Source organism: Pyrgilauda ruficollis, unplaced genomic scaffold, assembly GCF_017590135.1.
Source record: "Pyrgilauda ruficollis isolate IOZ18807 unplaced genomic scaffold, ASM1759013v1 scaffold9, whole genome shotgun sequence".
In the NCBI taxonomy this organism is placed as follows: Eukaryota; Metazoa; Chordata; class Aves; order Passeriformes; family Passeridae; genus Pyrgilauda; species Pyrgilauda ruficollis.
The window spans coordinates 9,813,628-9,826,135 of NW_024531043.1; the positions used below are offsets into that span (position 1 = coordinate 9,813,628).

The 12,508-nt window shown below is 52.3% G+C and overlaps 1 protein-coding gene across 1 annotated transcript in view; it reads left to right on the forward strand.

Moving 5' to 3' along the window:
- The first annotated feature begins 644 nt into the window (after window positions 1–644).
- SSH1 (slingshot protein phosphatase 1) overlaps window positions 645–12,508 on the forward strand; it is a 33,841-nt gene continuing 21,977 nt past the window's right edge. Inside the window, exons 1-2 of the mRNA XM_041488518.1 lie at window positions 645–761; window positions 5,134–5,174. Of these exons, the coding sequence (XP_041344452.1) occupies window positions 696–761; window positions 5,134–5,174 (107 nt within the window). The 5' untranslated portion in view covers window positions 645–695. The remainder of the gene's footprint in view (window positions 762–5,133; window positions 5,175–12,508) is intronic.

A 12,508-nucleotide genomic window follows, 5' to 3' on the forward strand; every position in this document is an offset into this window, starting at 1 on the left:
CAGAATTCCTTAGATTGGAAAAGACAATTGAGGTCAACCTTTGACTGATCACCATCTTGTCAACTAGACCATCGCACTAATGTCACATCCAGTTGCTTCTTGAACACAAGATTCCTGTGGGATCTGGAAAAATTGAGTGCTTCTGGCTCAGTTTTCCAATAGGAAGAGAGGCTGAGGGCATCGGGATTGTTCAGCCTGGAAAAGAGAAAGCTTCGGAGGCACCTAATTGTGGCCTTCCAGTACCTGAAGCAGCCTGATAGGAAAATACAGAGTGACTATTTACAAGGGCCTGGAGTGACAGGACAAGGGGGAATGGCTTCCCACTGCCAGAGAGCAGTGTTAGATGGGATATTGGGAAGAAATTCCTCCCTGCGAGGCTGGGCAGGCCCTGGCTCAGGCTGCCCAGAGAAGCTGTGGCTGCCCCATCCCGGGAAGTGTCCCAGGCCAGGTCGGACAGGGTTTGGAGCAACCTCACCTAGTGGAAGGCGTCCCGGCCATGGAATGGGATTTGGGGGTGGGATGGGCTGGGAAGCCCCGCCCACCATAACAAACCACGCCTACTACGGCAAGAGAACCACGCCCACACACCGAAGTCCCTCCCCTTTCAAGCCCCGCCCTTTCCCTCCTAGGCCCCGCCCCGGCCCCGCCCCTTCCCGGCGTGAGGGGGAGGCGGCCGCAGCCCCGCAGCTGCAGCCATGGCGCTGGTCACCCTGCAGCGCTCGCCGACCCCCAGCGCCGCCTCCTCGGCCAGCACGAGCGAGGTGAGCGGTGACGGGATGGGCAGGGACGGGGAGGGAAGGGGACAGTGAGCCCCGGGGCCGGCGGCGGCGGATGGGGAGTGGGGAGGGGCGGGGTGAGGCCCCGCTCGGGGACAGGCCCCTGCAGCCCCCCCAGCATCCCGTAACCCAGAGCTGCTGGCTCCATCACCCTCACAGACCAAGGTTCCTCATGGTCCCGGTCTCACGGCTCTGGCCCTTCACAGCTTTCCCCCTCCAGCCCCTGGTTCCACCCCCTCGCGGCCCCTTGGCCCTCCACAGCCACTTGTTCCCTGTCTTCATCCCCTCACAGTCTCCCCAGTCCCTGGTTTCATGCCCTTCACAGGCTCTGGTCCCTCATGGCTCCCAGCCCTACAGTCCCCTGGTCCCTCATATCCACTTCCCCCCAGCCTTCCTCCCATTACAGCCCCCGTGGCCCTGAGCCCCACAACCCCCACCACTCCCCGGCCCAGCTCAGCCCCTCACAGCCCTCAGCCAGCCCATCCCTTCCTCTAGCCCCCGATGCTGCCCAGCCCCATTGATGCTGCCAGGCTGAGCCAGGCCTGGGTCTGTCCTGCCATCCCCCCCAGACACAGCCCCATTCCCCTGTGGCTGTCCCTCATTCCAGTCCTCAGCTGAGCTGACAGGGAGCCTGAGCTCCCTAAACCCTGGGGCAGCCTTCTTCATCTCTCTCTTGCCAGGTAAATCTCTGGGCAGAGTGCTGGGCCTGTCTTTGTAGAGCAGCTGTGCTGGCCCTTGGCAACAGAGTGTGCCTGCTTGTCATCCCAGAGCTGCCACCACTCCTGCCCCAGGGATGCTCTGCTTTTCCCTGTGTTATCCCTCTGTCCCTGCCATGGCACCGCCTTTCCCCACATCTGCTGCAGCTCCTGCCCCTCAGGGAGCTCACAGCAGCCCTTCCCCAAGGTGACCATTGTCAGCTCTCCAGGAGCAGCTGCCACCCCATACCTGTGCCACTCCTCACACCTCCACCATGCTGCTGCCCTCTCCTTCCCCCAGCTCTGCTGCTCCAGGACCTGGACCTGCCACTTCACCTGCCCCATGGTGCCATCCGTGTCCTGCTGGCCTGGCATTCTGCATGTGCCAGCTCTGCTGCACACCCCCTCCACTCCTGTGCCCCAGAAATGCCCTCTCCTGCCTCTGCCCAGTCTTGGGCTTCTGCTTTCCCCCACACAGCTCCCACGTGCCATCCAAACACAGCTGCACCTCCAGTTTCTCTTTCTTCTCCCTTTTTCCCTCCCAACCCATCTCCTCTGTGACCCTCAAAGACAGGCCTGCTGTTTCCCTGCACATCCTCCCCGTGCATCCCTCTCCCCCCACACTTCTTTCCTTTGATGTTCACTGCCCTTGGCTTCGCTTTGTCCCCACTCCTGCCAGGTAAACAATCCTATTTGTCACCTGTCAGCTCCCTGTGACTCCCCCGATTAGCTGGTCTGAGGGGGGAGCAGGAGGGGGAGCCACAAAGCTCCCGGGTTCTCCCTGGCCCCAGGGGCTGCGGGGGGTCCCTGGCTGCAGGGACACAGTTTGGGCCACGCTGTGCCAGCTGAGGAACTTGGAGATGGGACTTGCACTTTTCTAAGGAGTTTTCAGAAGGAATTTTGTGGGATCTGGTTTAGACAGAGTCTTAAACAAGACCTAGCGGCCACCCAATCTAGAGAGATGAAAATGAGCTGTAACCCAGAGCAGGCAGTGGAATTAGACTGGATTTAACTGGTGCAGGTGGGAGAGGAGTCAAAGCAGGCCTTGCCATGTACATCTGTCCGAGGCATTGCTTTGTGTCAGAGCTGCTGCTAGTGATTGTGTTTTCTGTGGGGTGACTAAAATTCTCATTTTTCCTCCCAAAAATGCTGCCCCAAATTTGCCACCAGGTGTTGTCCATGGCATTTCTGCCACCAGCACCCACAGCTCAGCTGTGCTGTGGTGGCTCCCAAAGGAAGACATTGAGTCCTGTTAGAATGGTCTCTTCTGGCATGAAATAACATAAAATTATGATTTCCAGATTCAGCATGTTGTTTTTTGAAAACTTAATTTAAAGAAAGATCCTATCAAAAGCTGCCAGCCTGGCCCTGTTCTTTTAGGATCTTTCTTGCAAGGGAAAACCAGGGTTCATTTGGGCTTTTAGCTGAATAATTACTGGAAGATATTTTAATGGGAAATGATGACCACACATCCTTGCTAATTGTGACTGTGCTACTGTGGCCTCTCCTAACTCAAGAGCCCAAAGGAATTTATAAAATGGATGCTGCTGCCTTGACATAGTAAGCCATAAATTCTTAGGTGAGAGTGGTTCACACACACTTGCAAACTTGCACTGCTTGTGCATCTCCCTTCCACACACCTCCCTCTCCCCGTGCTCCTTCAGAGTGGCCACGCTCAGCACAGTCCCCAGGGAGGGACGGGCAGTGCCTGGTGGGGTCTGGCCATGGTGGGATGAGCAGCTGCAGCTCCACAGCATCCCCACAGTGTGTGGTGCACCCCAAACCCTGCCAGCTCCCAGGGGTGCTCTGAGCAGGACAGGGTGGGAGGGCTCAGCGTGGCAGCCTTCTGCTGCCTTCCTTTGGTTTGTCTGCAGTTTTTTGTAGAAAATACAGGAAAAGTCAGCTTTGGGAACAGCTCAGCTCCTGCAGAAGAGGAGCCCACAGCAGCTCCAGGCCCAGCCCTGCTGCTGAGCCCCAGCTGACGACATCCAAGAGTCGTCATCCTCACAGTCACGTTTGTTTAAAAAGGAAAAAAGTTTTTCTCCCTTTTGTTGCTACGTGACGGCCCCAAACAAACAGGAGGGTGACCCTGCAAAGGTCCCAAACCTGCCAGACCTCCAGACCTTCCCAGGGCTGGGGGATCTGCCAGTGGGGGCACTGGAACTCGGGGTGCTCTGGGGCCCTGCCTGCAGCCCAGCTCTGCACTGTAAACAGACTAAAAATAGCCATGGTATGCTCCTCACCCTCTGCTGGGTCAGTCGGGACAGCCTTGTGCATCTCCCTTCCTCCAAGTGGCCACAGTTCCAATATCCGGCCTCTGCTGTTGCGTTTGCAGGATTTTTTTCCCCCTGGCTTTAGTTGGTTCTCACAGATTGTCAGCAGAGCAGCTCCTGTGCCCTGCAGCCCCCCAAATCCTAAATGAGAGGATGGGGAGTAATCCAGGTCCCCTCATCCCTCCAAAGCTCCAGTCTTGAACATTTGAAATGATGCAATTTGCTTATTTTTATCTTGTACAAAACCACCTAGAAACAAATAACTCTTACCGGGACCCTTATTTCATGTGAGTTCTGAGCAATGCTGTAGGAAATACCAGGATGTTCCCCAAGTGTCAGCACTGATGGAGCCTGATTCCTGCAAGGCTTGCGTCCCTCCAGCTTTGTCAGGATTGAGTGTGTTGTGAGTGTGAAGGATTTTATGTAACATCCCTGCTTTGCTTTTTTGTCCAAATCTTCTCCCCAGCACAGCCCTGCTCTCCAAGGGGATGTTCCCAGCCCTTTCTCCTCCGTACTCACGCAGGACCAAAGAAGAACTATCTCAGAGCCTGTTGTTTTGGTTTCTTTTTTTTGTCAGCTCTGGATGCAATTAGCCCCAACTTTGCTTTTCTCTAATAAGGAATTTTGTCTAGAAGCTACTAGGGAAGTTGAAGGGGATGACTGGAAAGTGTGATTCTGTGAAAATGCTTGGGTTTGGAAGCAGGCTGAGGTCACACTTCTCTTTCAAGGAGACTCAATAAAGTGTAGTATCACCTGAGCAGCCAGATTTGCTTCCAGGGGGGCTTTCCCCAATTGTCTGGTATAAAAGTGCCCATTTTAATCCACACCTGCCACCAAAGCAGCGTGTTCCCCAGGAAGGCAATAGGCAGAGGACGTTCATTGTCCCAGCCTGGGGACATGTGTGCCAGCACCAGCTGGAGGTGGCCTCCTTGTCCTGCCGGTGTGATCCCTGGAGCTGCACATCAGGTGCTGGAGCTGGGACAGTCCCAGGGAGCACTTTTGGCTGTGTCCTGGTGCTTGGGACACCCCGAGTGCCAGTTATTTGTGCCCATCCGTGGCTGCCAGCTGCTGCCCTCACGTGTGTGTGCAGTGGGAGCGAGGTGTGCGCGCCGTGACGTCGGGGCTGGCGCCCTTCAAAGCGCTCTGTGCTCCAGGACCAGCTTGCAGGATTAGGACCTAATAGCTTTAAAATCCCCGTGAGCCCCTTTGTCACCCGGCGCCGGGTGCTGGTGCCATACAGGACTAGGGAGTCTCATTTATCCCTGGCCCAGGGAAGAAAAGCCCCATGGAAAAGAGCCCCTCGCACCCTGTTGGTGCAGGGATTTTATTTAAAGGTGTCATGTGCAAACAACCAACATGTAACTCTCTGGTATCCTTTCCTCCCCTCAGGCGGAGGTCGGCAGTGATGAAGAGCGTAGACTAAATGTGAGGTAAGCTGAACTTTTGGGCTCTAAGTTTCCACTGTTGTTAATTGTCTGCCAAGCATCTGAGTCCTGATCCCACAGAGGTCCCCTTGCCTGGAGGGGATGGCCTTGTCTGCAGAGAGCTGAACCTGGGGATGCTCTCTTCCTCATCAGTTTTGAGATGAGCATTGAATGAGATGAAAGAATAAAAGAGAGTTTGTGATCCTCTTTCCATTCCTGAGAAGACACTGGAAAATTACTGGTCAGCTCTGGCCACAGCACTTTAGAGTTATCATAGCATCTCTGGCTCTGCTGCTGCTCCCTGAGCCTGGGGCTCCACTCAGGAAGGGGACTCTGCTCCCAGGGTGGGGAGAGGAGAGCTCTGCTCATTCCTGGGTATTATTTACCAGGAATTTGCCTCCTTGGGGTCGTGCAGAGCCGCTGTGTTCATGTGAGGGTAAGAAAGGGCTGAGCCATCGTGCCAGAGAAGAGAGAGGCTCCTCTTGCTGACATTGTGCAGATCTAAAGTGGTGACACAAGCTCATGTGCTGGGGCCCTGGCTAATGGGCTCTGAGTAATGCTGTGGCTGGTTCACTCTAAGCCTGGCTCTTGCAGGCAGCTCTTACCCTATAACCTGTAAACCACAGCCCAGGGGAGCAGTGTAAAGGCACAGCAGTGGCTCAGCACTCAGTCTCTGCTCCTTGTCCCTCCTTCCTGCTTTCCTTATCCTGGCTTCAGGAAAAGAAAAGCTGCTCGTGCTGCTGCTTGGACTGTGTTTGCCCTGCAAGTGAAGTCACAGACCACAAAGCAAGGCTGCTCATGGACAGAGAAGGAAGTTGTTGGACTTTTTTGTTTCTGAATTCTGGGATGGTGTCTCCTGGCTGCAGCCTGCCTGGGAGGCCTGGAATTCCATGGCTGTCCTGTGTGCACGCACATGAGTTGCAGACAGATGTGCTGTGTGTCTGCTCTCCTGTGTGTATGGGCATTTCTTGGCTGTCTGTAATGCCATTTGAGAGCTGACTGTGTGGGGAATGGATTTTGTATTGATGAAATCAAAATTCAGGATTCCTTGTTCCGCTCCTTGTACAATGCAAGGCCCCAACAGGAACCTGCTGAAGCTGTGAACAGCCACAGAACCCTAATTCTTGTGCTTTTCCCCATGTGGTATTAAACAGCAACATGTAACCAAGCGGGATAGTAGCCTCCTCTTTTGGATATACAGTTCTTTGCTGAAAGAGAAAATACAGCTTTATCCTCTTCACTGCAAATGTTCTCACTGTACAAATAAATATTTGGATTTTTGTCCACCTTTGGTCTGTCTGGCCTCTTTGCAAGCCAGGCATGTGCATCCACCACTGACCAGAGCCACCAGGAGTGTAGATGCACTTAGACCAGGCTTAAAGGTTGATGCTTTTCTCCTGGCTGTTGAAAAAATGCTGCAGCACTGACGTTGGACACTGAGATCCCATGAGCTTCCTCTGTCCTTCAGTCTCCTGGGGCTGCTCTTCCGTATACGATTGTCAGGATAAGAATCTGGTAATTAAATAGCCAGACAGACCTCGAGAATCAGATGGCTCTCACGCACAGCCTCTGCTGTCCTCAGGGGGAAACACTGCCAAGAGCTGCAGGAAATATGCAGACATAACACAGATGATGAATGGAGCTCCTCTTGGTTTGGTGGGTCGATCCTGTCCCCTTCCCACTGGCTGCTGTCCCCTTCCCTGCTCTGGCTCAATCTGCTGAGACTCTGCCCGGTGCCCAGGGGGTGGCAGAATTGTTCAACTTCATTGTGCTATTGCTTCTCTAAAAAATCCCTGCAGGATGGCCTGTGCTGGTGTTTGTGCCTCGTTCAGTCCTGGTCTAGCCTTGGTGACAGCTGGGCTTTGTCACATGCACTCTGAGCACAGGGGTCAGCAGTCCAGCCCCTGGCTCTGCAGACTTTGGAGATCTAAGGGTGAAGGAAAAGGAAGAATTGTTGGAAACATGTCCCCAGCATGCTGCCAGCTCAAGCTGTGTTTCATCAATACAGGATGGCTGTGCTAGTACACATTTATGACATAATGTATTCATCTGCCTGGTGAACAGTTATTTTTGTTCATTCCAAAACATGCTGGGATTTTCATTTGAGGTTGCATAGTTGGATGTGGTTCCATGAGCCATCTGATTGTTTTCTTGGAGGAACAGGTCTGTATAATGGTTTTGCACCCAGCCACGTCTTGCTGCTCCCTGATCATCCTTCCTTATGGTTTCTGTCATTCCAAAATGCTTTTCTTTCTCCCTGGAACAGCTTCTACCCCAGAACAGACCAAGGGGACATGCTCTAGGTTCAAAGATATTGCTGCTATCTGCATTTTCTTAGACATTAATCTGCTTTAAGTCATCTTGTTCTCTGTTACCAAAAATTTTGTGGAAGCTTTGACAATGTAATATCCACACTGCTCCCAGCAGGCAGCCAGGAGTTTGTATTGCTCCCTGAGGGTAAAGACTCAGAGCAGAAGGAAAAGTAAGAGATCTGAGAGCCCTGTTGGGCCCAGTGCAGCCAGAAGCTGCACGTCTGAGTTGTGTTATCAGTGTCTGCTCAACCTTCCCGCTTGGATAACAGTCAGGGAGATGCTGTGGCTTGATCTCTTTTTTCCCCTGCTGGTGCAGTGTACCCACAGCTCACCCAAATCTTTGTAAAACTGCTGTCAGGGCTAGGCCAAGCTCATGGGAGGATGTGTTAGCCTGGACTTAAGCACAGCCTTAAGGTATCTGAGATCGAGTTCCGTGCGAGCCTCATGCGTGCAGTGCCTGTGGCCTTATCTCAGCCCCAGATCCTGCTGCTCCAGCTCTGAGCAAACTCTGAGGAGATGCTATCAAGGAGGAGGCAGAGCAGAGCCCAGCTCTTTCCCAGCTGCCTGCTCTGGCACAGGGCTGGATGTGCAGTTTTTCCTTTTTGGTGTGACCGAGTTGATTCTCACTCCTGGCCGTGTGCTGGCTCTGTCACACCGAGGCAGAGGAGATGTTGTACAACCCAGATCGCTCTGTGAGTGTTGGCTGATTCTCAGATGTGGTTGGCAAACAGAGCAAGATAATCACTGGTTTTAATTACAAATATAAATAGGTTTGTTTAGCCAGTCATTCTGTAATCTTTGCCATTATTGGCTTTCCAATCACAGCCTGAATGCAGCGCCGGGTGAGTGTTTTCAGGCACCTTCTGCAGAGATAGAGGTTGAACCACTGTGGAAGGGCCTGGAAGTCAGTTATCTCCAGGCTCTGATCAAGCCTGAAGATGGCTATGGAAAGAATTGTTCTTGTTTGGCTCCTCTAAACCGAATTTTAAGAGCTGGCAAGAGGAGCTGTGGGAGGTAGAGGTTTTCAGGGTTGGGCTTGTGTATATTTGCAGATCAGTGATCAACAGGAGGAGTCATTGGTGCAGACAGACTCTTAACAGAGCAACTGCAGGTTTAGATTGCATATCAGGGAAAACTCCTTCATGGAAAGAGTTGTCAAGTGTTGGAACAGGGTTCTCAGGGCAGTGATGGACTCCTCATCCCTAGAGGAATTGAAAAGCTGCGTGGATGTGGCACTTGGGGACATGGTTTAGTGGTGGCCTTGGCAAAGCTGAGGAACAGCAGGACTTGATCTTGGAAGTCTTTTCCAACCTAAATAATTCCATGATCATCCCTCTGGCACACACCACAGGACACCATTGTATCTTATATCACATATGTATATATTTTATACACTTGATTTACATTTCACGTCTATTATATTTTAGTGCACCAAAATGATCTTTTAGCACCTTGATCCTTAATTTCTTTAGGGATTTAGGAGCATTTTTTTGCTCCTAAATCCCTAAGAGTTTTGCTGTAGCAGCACTGAGTGAACGCCTTGTACCCACAGCCGTGTCCACAGTGCCGGGCAGGCACTCAGGGCAGGAGGAACATGGGGGCAGCTGCCTTGAGGATTTATTTGTGGGGACAGCAGCTCATTACAGCCTTGACAAGTCCTGCTGGCTGCAGATTAATTGTGTCCTGGGGAGCTGGTGGGAGATCTCGGGGCAGAAGTTGCTGACTTCATGAAGTGTTCAAAACAGGACGCTGAATCACATCCTGGCCGGCGGCAGCATCCTGCCTTAGCGTGCTCCGTACAATGGGGAGGCACCGGCCCAGCCCCCGGCCCTCGGGAGCTCTCAGCCCGGAGGTGTGGCCCTGGAAGCTCAGGAAGGTGTAATTAGACCTTTACATTTTGTGGTGGGCTGCGTGTGGATGTTCAAAGGCCACAGAGCTGAGGACACGTTCACTTATTTGACACTTATTTAAGATCTGGCCTTTCCAGGAAACCATTGCTGACTTGAAGTTGAGCAATATGAGGAGTTTACTTGGATGTAGGTATAGCAACAGCAGGAGAGCTGCCAATTTAAGGTTGTGATGATCAGAATCTTTTGGAATTGTATCCAAATCTTTTTGGGTTTTTTTTTTCTTCCATGAAACCTCAGCAGTTTGGCAGAACCCAAACCATGAGGCCCTATTATCAGAGGTGCTGGCTGTGCACTGAACACTTGTTCCTGTAAAAGGCCTGTGTGGTCACTGTTTATTTAGGTGTTAGAGCTGGGTCAGAACAATATTTTGGTTTCAAATGCCTCTAGATTTTAAATATCTTAATCTTTGATAATTGTCTGCCAAGATCTGTGAGTCAGGCATTTCTCATACAAATCAGAGCTGTGCTCTGCCTGGCAAGTGTTCCTAAGATGTTTTTGGAATGGGCAATGGACAGAACACCTTCCTAGGCCTGGTTTTACTTCTAATGAAGAGTGTTGAGATTATTCCTGAGAGCACTGATTTTTTCCCAAACATTTACACATCCCTTTGCAGCATTTAAATCCCTGATACAGAATCACTTTATCACTGCACAAAAATAAGCCCAGATTCAAACAGATTAGGGTGCACATCATATCCCTTAGTTGTTTAGAGTTGTCTGGGATCTGGACTCTCCTCTGCAGGGCTCGTCTTCCTCCTCTGAAAATTTTAGTTTCTTGAAGAAATGCTTGCTGCAAGAACTGCTGGTGAAGGAAACCTTCATATCAGAGACCAAGTCAGCCAGAAATGCAGGGAATGGGACAAAACGTCCCGTTCAGATTTCCCAAAAAGCTGCCAGGTTCCTTGTTTGTTCTGTCTGCCATCCAAATGGTCACATCCAACCGTGTCCAACACTTGCATCCCAGTGGAGACTGCTGCCCATGGCTTGGCATCTCCCTCCCAGCCCTGCAAAACATCCTGAACTCCAGCTGTCTGCTTCCCTCTGCAACACCATCCTGCTTGGAAAAGATGGCTTTGGAGTGGAGGGGGAAAAGAAGGATGATCCTGGGGTTTTTACCACCACTTCTCCATTGTGAGTGAGCCTTGCCGCTGCCTGGCACTCTCCTGATTTTGGGAATGCTGGCTGTGTACCCTCAGGGAGCAGGGAAGGCAGGCTGCAGTCTAGTCAAGCACTCGAGGTGTCAGGGCTGAGCCAGAACTTTTCTCACTCTGCTCTCACCGCGCGTGATCCGCCTGGATTTATTTTGTTTTGTTCTTCCACATTACCGATGTGTCAAGTACTCCCTGGTCTCTGCTGCCTTTTTTGGAGCCGTTCTGAAACCTGGCAGCTCAGCTGGTTTTTGGGTTGCTGTGCCACCAAGATTCCCAGCCATGCTTCCGATGCCATTGTCTGTGTCCTGGCTGACCTTCGCTCACACCGCTTGGGAGCTGCTCCCTTAATCCTTCAGGCTGTTATTCACCTTCCTTTTCTTTTCCAGCGGCGCCGTTGGAGAGTTTCCACTTGTTTCTCTGGGAGACACTGCTGAGTGGGTGAAGTGGGGTGACTTAATAAAATAGTTCCAAGGATTAAAACAATGGGCTGACAGGAGGAATGCAGGAGGATGGGGCAATGTGCTGACAGCTCGGCTGGGGAGGAGGACAGGAGCAGGATCAGCTCTGCCAGGAGCGTGGGTGGAGGCTCTGCCTCTGGTGTGCCCTCCATGGTGGGCATCATCCCACCTCTCCTTCAGCTTGGATGCTGCTCTGGGACAGCTCCAGGGCTGGTGGCCTGGTTCCCCCCTTACTGTGGTCATGGAACAGCAATGGCAGGAACATGGCAGCACCCACCCAGAACAGTCACTTGTAGGAAAACATAGGGAGACAGTGTTTTGGGAATAGCCGGCTTCCCTCAGACCACCAGGGAAATCCGTGTTGTTGCTGATGCTGGGATCTCTGTGTGCTCCCCTGTGCCAGCTGCTGCTTTCCCAAGCCTTGTCCTCCAAGTCCATGACTCCAGGTGAGGGTGAGTTGCAGTGTGGAGCAGCTCTGCTCAGCCCCCACAGCAGGGTGCTGGCCCCGGGGTGGGCACAGCGGGCTGGGGACAGTCCAGGGCATGCACTGGGGACACCAGTAGGGTTAATACTCCTCTTCCTAGCAGCTCGTGCAGGCTGAGGTTTGGAGAGGATCTGGCCTGGCCTCCTGAGACAGTGACTGTCACCAAGATGACATCGTGTTTCAGTGGGAATCTCAGAAATGCTCCTTGGGATTCAGACCGAGTTCCAAGCCCATGGCGTAGCTGGGTGATGCTGGGATCAGCCTCATGCCTTTTTGAACTCTGCGATTAATGGGATGAGCAGAAAGGATTTCTTTTTCCTTGTGAAACAATCTCTTATTTTATTTGGCTTTTCACCATCCAAGTACTAGGGATTCCTAGAATTTTCTCATTCCTGGCTGTTTGGGAGCAGTTCTGTCAATTTACTTTGCGCAAGTCTGCTGGAATGGGGAATGATCCTGCTAATTTGTTTGTTTCCCTCTTCCTGCCCTTTCTCTTGGAGGGTTTATCTCAGCTGCTCCTGGCTTGTCTGCAGGCACAGCCTGGATCCTGGGGTTGCCTCCAGGGTGGGATACTCAGTATTCCAGGGCTGAGCTGGTTCTGCTCTGTGCAGATCTGGATCTGTGCTGATCGCTGCTCCAGCTCAATGCATCCCAGGAGTGGCTGGAGGGACATCATCAGCAGTCTATTTCTGTTGGGAAATTGGCTTTTGTGGGCTTCATGATTGATTTAATTTTTCTCTTTTTGCCCTTTGTGCCAGAGGAGCGTTTGTGTGTGAATGGCCTGCAGTGTCTGCAGCCCTGTCAGCATTCCTGCTGGGATGTGGCCCACAGTCCCCACGCCTCCGAGCCCAACAATGCACACTCACACTCCCCTTGGTCCCTGCTCTGCTGAGAACAGCAAATCCTGTTGAGTTTTTTGGTCTCCCCAGTATCTCACTTCCTTCAAAATAGATGGGAGAGATGTTTGCTCTTGCAGGGAAGTTTTATAAACTGCCCCCACCACAGCTGGAGCTGCTGCCTGGCCCC